Source organism: Herpailurus yagouaroundi, unplaced genomic scaffold (genome assembly GCF_014898765.1).
Source record: "Herpailurus yagouaroundi ecotype Mexico unplaced genomic scaffold, PumYag 165, whole genome shotgun sequence".
Taxonomy (NCBI): domain Eukaryota; kingdom Metazoa; phylum Chordata; class Mammalia; order Carnivora; family Felidae; genus Herpailurus; species Herpailurus yagouaroundi.
In genome coordinates this window covers 26,205,679-26,214,221 of record NW_024412406.1, presented here as the reverse complement: position 1 = coordinate 26,214,221, position 8,543 = coordinate 26,205,679, and the positions used below count along the sequence as shown (strand labels likewise).

The 8,543-nt window shown below is 45.4% G+C and overlaps 1 protein-coding gene across 1 annotated transcript; it reads left to right on the top strand.

The window, feature by feature from the left end:
- The first annotated feature begins 164 nt into the window (after window positions 1-164).
- On the top strand, window positions 165-7,910 carry CHCHD7 (coiled-coil-helix-coiled-coil-helix domain containing 7). Its single transcript, XM_040487754.1, has 5 exons — window positions 165-277; window positions 3,385-3,454; window positions 4,937-5,035; window positions 6,354-6,925; window positions 7,382-7,910. The coding sequence occupies exons 2-4, from the start codon at window positions 3,401-3,403 to the stop codon at window positions 6,456-6,458; spliced, it is 258 nt and encodes an 85-aa protein (XP_040343688.1). The 5' UTR covers window positions 165-277; window positions 3,385-3,400; the 3' UTR covers window positions 6,459-6,925; window positions 7,382-7,910.
- The last annotated feature ends 633 nt before the right edge of the window (window positions 7,911-8,543 follow it).

Sequence of the window (8,543 nt, the reverse complement as noted above, 5' to 3'; positions counted from 1 at the left end):
CGGGGGAAAGGGGCGGCACCGCGGGCTCCGCCCCGCCCACTCCTGCCGCCTGTGCCCTCCTCCCGCCGGCTGGGGGCGGGGCGAGACCCGCCCGCCCCCGCCCGGCAGGGCCCGGCTCGGCTGTCAGTCTGGCGGCGGCGCGCGTCGATTGGGCCGGCGGCCGCCGGGGAGCGGGGGCAGCACGTTGGGATGCGCGCTACTTAAGGTCCAGCTGCGTGAGCCATTGACGTGTTTGGAGCTGGAGACGGCCTGGGCGCTGGCGAAGCGGCGGCCCGAGGTGAGTGGTCCCCCGCCCCTCCTTCCGCGGCGGCTGCAGGGATGCAAGAAGAGAGGGGTGCACCTGGGCCACCGCGGGGCCCGAATCCACTCCTTCGGTGTGAAGCCCCTACCACCAGGCCTTGCCTCAGCGCGGGCCCCTTCCTGTCCTTCTTTCTCCCCACGATTCGGGTTTATCCGGGCTGGGGACGAGGAAGGTGACCCTCGGCCTGCCTGGGCACCCCTAGCTCTTTCTTCACTCGGTTTCTCGGCCTTTGGGGCGTCATTGCCTACCCCCACGTCCAATTTCCTGCCTTTTCCTTTCCCCCTGCCCCACTCGGCTCCATCCAAGGTCAAAGCAAGGTGTGTTCACCTGTGCCCGTCGTCCACCGTTAAACCGACAGGCAGCATCGCGGAAGGCAGCGAGGCCGCGGACTCGCAGCCAGTTTCTCCATTCGACTTCCCCGCTCCGCCCCGCTATGCCATGCTGACTTCCTGACCCTGCCTTTCTGCACCCAGCAGTGGGTTAAGGGCTTTGGGCTCTGGCATAACGTGTTTCAGCTTCCTGCTAGTTGCATCTGCGTTGTATCAGACCCACAGACCTTGCCTGGGCTCTGACCAGCATGTGGGCATGGACGTGTTCCCTATCGTTCCCTTTCCCTTGCCTTTCAAAGCTAGTTGGAGAGTGGGGATGTGAACTGGATGGGAAATCAAGACATATATATATATATATATATATATATTTACAGTTTGCCTTTTGGAGAGATTTTTAGAGTTATTCCTCCAATGTGCTGTGCTTTTGTGACCCCTCCCTCAAATCTTTGGTTTTCTTTCTGTCTGTCCTCTGCAAGAAGAACTTGCTTTGTAATATTTGCTTCGTGCCTTCAGAAAGTAAGCAGATAAGCCCTCTCTAGCGGAACACTCGATCTTCCCTTTAGCCCTTTTCCTCACTGTAAATTGACATTTCCTCTTCATTTCCAGTGATACTTGAGGATTCATGCAAAGAAAGTGACATTTAGAAATCCAAACTTACTTTGACTTGTATTTAGAATCCGGAAGAGAAAGGAAATGAAATGTGAATAACTTCATGCTGCAAACCTGATTTTGTGTATATGTGATGTTACCCAGGTGTTATTTTTATCAAAGAATTCTTGATTGGTGATGATTTTAAAATGCAGTGCAAGTGCAGTTTCATGTAAGGCATGCAACCTGAATTTTGCCCCAAGCTGATCGTTGTTGAGATGATATATAAGGAGTATGAACAGCTAAGCAGAGTTCTGTATTCTCACGTCATAGGATGGATGTTAAAAAAAAGAAGGATGTGAGTTTATTTAGTATCGTTATCTCTTCGTAAGAAGTCAAGCCTGCAAAAGAATCATATTCAGGAGAGGAAGAAGCTTCTAGATACAATTGAACAGCATCTTGAAATTCCTTTTTACCTAGATGTTTCTGTTAGTTAAGGTATATTCATGTATTGTTTTTAAGTTTAATTTGAGAGAGAGAGAGAATGCGTGTGAACAGGGGAGGGGCAGAGAGAGAGGGAGAGAGAACGTCCCAAGCCGGCTTTGCACCATCAGCATGGAGGCCAGTGCGGGGCTCAGTCTCACGAACCTGTGAGATCAAGACCTGAGCCGAAATCAAGAGTCAGATGCTTAACCGGCTGAGCCACCCAGGCACCCCTAAGTATATTCATGTATTGATCAATGAAAATCATAAAATGAAATAATTTCTTAGAGGATTCCTAAAATCTAAAGGATCCTGGAATAACTAAACTCTTTTCCACCCTTCTTTGTAAAGATTAATCTCCTTTAGCCTGGACATCCTGGTCTCTGAACTAGGTAACCCTTGACTGCAAATGCCTCCATTTTTTAGGAACTTCCGGGGTTTGATTGATTTTCCTGAGTGTCCCTTATTTCTTTTAACATGACAGATATTTTTTTGATGGTGTCGTCCAGAGCCAGAAAAGTAGAAACCCTTTCATACAAAATTTCTGACCTTTGGTCAAATTGACTGATGGCGGTTCTTTGCTGGGCGGTGTTTTGTATGTCATAGTGCATCGTTGCTTGTTTCTCCTTAAATCTTTAGGTGGAAGATGATTAAGCTAGAGCAGGATTCAAGAGCAGATTAACTCAGCTTCTTAAACTTAGTGCAGAACATTTAAAAATATTTGTGGGTGGCTCATCAATAGAGTATCGATGTATTAAAACAAAAAAAGCCACTTTGAAATAATTAACAGTGTGTTGACTGTTGTTAGTTTTTTTTCAACATTTTCTCTTTTAGTTCCTTTCTATGACATGTCTTCGAAGATGATAGACATACCAATTTGGGTTGAACTCCATTAGAGAGAGCAGTTGTCCCAGAGTATAGATGACATGCCTATTATGGAAGTACTCTGTGACTTGATAGAATCATCATCGGTTGGCTCTTAGGGAACTGTGATCAATCTTTAATCGATAAAGACTTGTGCAGAGCTGTATGTGTAAGGCTTGAGTCGGAAGATTAATGAACCACGGTAACATTCTGTGACTTCCTTTAAACCAAGGGAAGTATCTGTTAAATAGAAGACGCCCCTGGAAGTAAAGCTTTAGTTTTTCTTTTTTAACTTTTCGAAATGTCAGCTGAGCCGTCACTTTGTTCTTTTGGTATGTTGGCCAATCTTGGTGCTGGTTACAGAGTACATACTCTGAGTTTAGTTAACAAATGTTTTTGCTAAAGTTGGGTTGTCTTAATGACTCCACACTCATTTTATATGCTGATCGATGTACAATAAGGAAGTAATTGTTAGAATGCACGCTGTATTCTCAGGTTTTGTTAGGACATTTCACAGCTTCACGTTTGGAAATAAAGATAAACTAAAACTGAATTATAGCTGAACTGTCCTCTTGGGCATTATGATCAACTTGCAGCGGGCGAATTTAGATATGGCCCTTGTGCTGAGGCACCATGGCAGTGCAAAGGAAAAACACGTCCAAATGTTTATTCTCAGAATACAGAGGCCATATGAAGTTCCTTACTCGATAATCATTACGCCAAAATTAATTTTTCAAGTACCCGTGGGTCCAATGAGATGTATTGATTTATTTTTCTCTCGTTTGCCATGTAACTCTTTTCTCCAACGTCTGCCTGCAGTCAGAAACCCGTGAGGATGCCTATGGCAGCACGGCGGCTGAGAGATCCAGACATAAACCCTTGCTTGTCGGTAAGGTGGTTTGCTTTTAATTTTCATGAGGTTAAGTTGGAAAAACAGGCTTGTTCTGCTTTTGTGGGTATCTGTTTTCTGCGGTTCTTGAATAAAGTTATTTCAATACAAAAAAGATTCCTGGCCAGCGTATCCTTATTTCACTAGAACATTTTTAGGTGTTCATAATTTAGCTGACAAAGATTCACCTCTTCTGAGTTTACCGTTGCTTGTATAACGTGCAAGCATTTAGCTGTCGCTGAAACTCCAGACAGGCATAGGTTAACAGCAAGGAAAATCTTTGGTCCAGAAATGGAAAGTTGCAAACTATGTTTTTAAACTGCCACTGAAATTTATGTTTTAATAGCAATAATTTCATCATGTCCGTGAGACAGCCTGGCTGAGAATAAGGGCCTATAATAGAATGTGCCCATTTAAAGCCTAAAGATTTCCACAAAGGTTACCATATAAGCAAAACGTTTTGTTGTAATAATAAGGTTTTATTCGCATGTATGTGGTGTGACCAGCAATACTGACTTGTGGCTTTGTTACCCTGGGATAATGCAGTCTCCTATGACTGGTGCTATTCCCTGATCCTATATACATTTTTCAAATATACACACTCGTTAAATATTTGGCGTAGAAATTTAGCTTTGCTTCGTGTATCAAATCTGTTTTCAACAGCTTTATTCAGTCTGTCTAGATAGACTGTGTTTCTTAGAGCTGTGCAGCAAATTACCTACCCCTTTAGTTAACGCTTTCCTTTCGATGACCTCTCAGAATCCTACTTTTCACTTTGAAGTTTGTTATCCAATCTACTTCCGGTTTAGACAGCTTAATTTTAATTCCCAAATGACTGCTACTCTCCTTTGAACTCACAGCCCTGTGTTGCTCATGTAGGTTTTGAAGTGATATTAATGATATCTATTAAAACGGCATACATAATAGTATATGTACTTGCGTAATGCAGTGAGCGATAGCCAAAAATACATCGAGATGAGTGGTGGTAATTTAAGTTGCCTTGATGTAGACCAGTTATTAGCGACTTACTTGGGCTCTCGAAACCAGCTTAACGTCAAACAGCCAAGTCAAAGCTGGAAAACAGGACAGCTGCACTTGGAACTGGGAGACTGGGTTTTGACTCTATGCTGCGCAGTAGTGATTTCGAGCACATTGCACCTTGCCTTAGCTTCTTTGTTAAACACTCACTGGGGTAAATGATCTCAGTCAGTGCTCCGGCTCAAGTTCCTGTGATCAGATATTCAGAAAACTGACCCAGACTATGAAAAGGAAGATGTCTGCTCTGAGCAGAATGAGTACTGGGATAGTCGGAAAGATAATTCAGTGTTTGTTCATGACGCGTTCGTTAAAATGAACAGAAAGGAACGAGTTCATGTTACCTGCTTTGGGGGAAAGGAGCCTCAGAAGTTTGGGATTTTTTTTTTTTTTTTTTTTTTTAGATCCCATTCCACCCCTAAATGATGCCTATCTTACATATTTAAGGAATCTGATGCTTCTACCAGATGTATGGATGAAAATAACTATGACAGGGAAAAGTGTTCCACTTACTTCCTGAAGTACAAAAACTGCCGGAAATTCTGGGTAAGCTGAGCTCGGTTAGCTTTGTGTTAAAACTCCTCTCTAAGGCGTGAAATTGAAGCCCAAACTTAGTCAGTACCCACAGTCTTTTCTTAGTGATGACTGGGGAAACTTAACTTTGGCTGTATCCTGTGTGCACCCTAAAGGATCCTTGAGAGCTCTTAACTGGCCACCTCCTCCTCCTCCTACTCCATCCAGGCAATAACAACGCAGTTCTGACTTAGGTGGGTCTTCCTATGCATGTAAGATCTGCAGCCCTAAAACAATAAGCTTGTTACAATTTCACTTTTCCTGGAGAGGAGCAGACTGGATAACTTGTTCTGTCGTAACACAGACTTCAGCTGCCACACTGTCCCCCGGGGTGAGCAGCCGTGGCTGGGACAATGGTGACACCCGCAGCGAGCACAGCCATAGTGAGTCGGGCACCACTGGCTCATCCTTTGAGGAGCTGGAGCTGGAAGGCGAGGGACCCCTGGGATTGCCAAGGCTGAGCCCCGAGGCTGAACCCCTAGGGACTGTCAAGTGGCCCCGGAAACCTAGTACCGCCCGAGAAGGGTGAGGAGGTAACCCTAGGCTCACACCCTCCTGGGGTGCAATCGCTAAGGAACTGAACAGACTCTCCAGCCCTCTTCCTTGACCTCTCTGGCCCAGGCTGGGGCCTGGGCCTCAGGGGGAACTGACTTCCACTAACCCTGGGCTCTAGCTGAGCCTTCTTACCACACCTGTGGCTTCCAGGGCCAATGGAGCCAGGGACTGTATTCTGCACCCAGACCCTGGGGCTACCGCCCCTCTGACATCTTTTTTCAGAATCACATTGGAGCTTCCAGGACCAGAATAAAGCAAATGATTTTCTTGTTTCACCGGGGGGTGGGGTGGGGGGGTAAGGCTTCCATTTCTGCCTTCTCCTTTCCCACCACCACCCATGGTAGTTAAAATGCCCCCCTTTTTCTTGAGACATCAGTATATGATTTCTTTTTCTCTGAGCCCTGGATCCAGCTACTTCCTTTCCCTCTTTTGAATTAACTGTTGGTTTCATTTAGCAATCACTTAGTAGGTCCTCTTGATGGACTGGATTCCTGTGCTCTCATGTCAATGGATTCCTATGAGAATAATCACTTCTATTTAATTGTTAATAGCTTGAAAATATTGTCCGAAGAATGAGAGTTAGTTTTTTGGTTTTTCTTTACACTTGGTTTTTAGAATTTCCCTTATGAGGACGTAATAACCAATTACTGGCAAATGATTAGCATTTAATATGTGTCTGATTTTGGTTTCTTCTTCTTCTCCTTCCTTTTTTTTTTTTTTTTTAACCTACGTGCAGAATTCTGTCATGATCCAGAGAAGACAGAACGGAGTGCAGCCGTCTATGCCTACAGCAGCAGAAAGAGACGAGATCTTGGGGGCGATGGGAAAGATGCCCTACTGACTGTTTGCATTAAAATTGTTTATTTAACTTAGAAGCAGATGAATATTTTTAATAAACGGTGACTGTGACCTTTGAACACCTTTCGGGCCTTACGCACACAGATCTCCAACTCTACGAGGGCAGACAAAGTTAAGTTAGCCCCGTGTCCTCTGTGTTTGTGCTCAGTGCCATGATGGTGGTCCGCCGTGGCTGGCTGTGCCGTGCCGCGGAGTTCGCGTTACTTCCTGAAGGTAAGGGAGCATTAGGAAAGGTGACATGAGTAGTCCCGCTTTTCTGCGGGTAACCGGCACAGAGGACAAGGAAAGACTTCGCGGCAGCGCAAGGAAGGTGGTGTTTCCAAGGATGGGAAATGACGTGCACGGCAACGCGATGGGAGGAAAGCTCGAGCTGGGTCTGGAGAGTGGTCTGTAGACTGTACCACCAAGAGTACGAGGTGGCGGTGGAGAGGCGGACAGAAGCCTGGGAAGGTGAGTTCAGGGTGGCTGGGTGGCGGGCCTCAAATCGCGGGCTCAGTGCAAAGCAAGACCCCGACCCTCGCTTCACTCCCTTACCTCTGTTTAAATAAGCTTATGGGGCGCCTGGGTGGCGCAGTCGGTTAAGCGTCCGACTTCAGCCAGGTCACGATCTCGCGGGGTCCGTGAGTTCGAGCCCCGCGTCGGGCTCTGGGCTGATGGCTCAGAGCCTGGAGCCTGTTTCCAATTCTGTGTCTCCCTCTCTCTCTGCCCCTCCCCCGTTCATGCTCTGTCTCTCTCTGTCCCAAAAATAAATGAACGTTGAAAAAAAAAAAATTAAAAATAAATAAATAAATAAATAAGGTTAGTATGTTGACTAGGCGGGGAAGCAGGGGTGCGCGGGGGTTGTCTTAGACAAATGGCAGGCCCAAGAACTGGTTTTCTTTTCTTTCCGTAAGGGGAGGCTTCAAGGATTCCGTGACTGAAATCCACACATATTGGATAACCTTCTGAAGGGATAGTATTCTTGAAGCGCAGTCATGGGAAAAAGATGATTCTCTCCGAAGTGGGACTTCTCTTTGCAGGAAGAGACGGGTAGGAAGGATACAGGGGTTCATAGGTGAACGCACTGGGATGAGACTAGAGCCCCACTGCGTTTTCTGCCGTAAACACAACAGCATTCAGTATGGTGATGGGGGCAAGTCGTGTGGCAACTCTCATACCCACCAGCTATTTAAATCCAGTTTGTCTCATTTACAGAACAGTTTTATAACATATATTATTTAATAATATCTAATGTATACAAAAAAATCAATGAAAACAGCTTGTGTCCCTTCTCTTTATCTGGCGCTGGGTCAAGAGTATTATTTTAAAGGCTGCTGACCATAAACTATCCGTCTCGTTGGTCTTTGTCCAAAACCCAGGTCAGATGTTTTTAGGCCATCTGACCCTGATTGTTAAATGTGATTCTGTTTGAATAAAAGATGGACTGTTTGAGAAATCCCTTGATTTGTATTGATTGCTCTAAAAATGATGGGTTGAAAAAGGACCTGACAAGACATTCATACATACTTGTGTGATCAGCATTTCAGTATTTTAAGCATGCTGTTTTAAGGGCTTGGAATGTTAATGTCCCCTCTTTAAATGTACATACCAACATCAACATTCATCCGGGAGCTGTTTGTCCCGGCCTCACTCTTTTTCTTTTCGTTTCTTCTTTAAATAGCAACTTTGTTGAGATACAGTTCATATACCGCAGAAGTCATCTGTTTACAGTGGAACTCTGATGGTTTTCAGTCATCACCACAATTAGTAGTAAATCACTTCAGCCCGGAAAGAACACATTCTTCATTTCCTCCTCACACCTCCCTTTCTCCCCACCTTGCCGACCCTTAGGCAACGGCCTTCTGCCTCTAGAATTGCCTATTCCGGTCATTTATATAAGTGGAGCCCTGCCATGTGTGGTCTTTTGCGACTGGCCTCTTTCCCTTAGCCCAGTGTCTTCAAGGCTCCTTCACACAGCACGTATCAGCACCTCGGTCCTTTTCATTGCTGGATAACATTCCATGGTATGGATGCACCACGTTTTTTGTGATCCATTCATCAGTTGATGGGTATTTGGGTTGTCTCCATT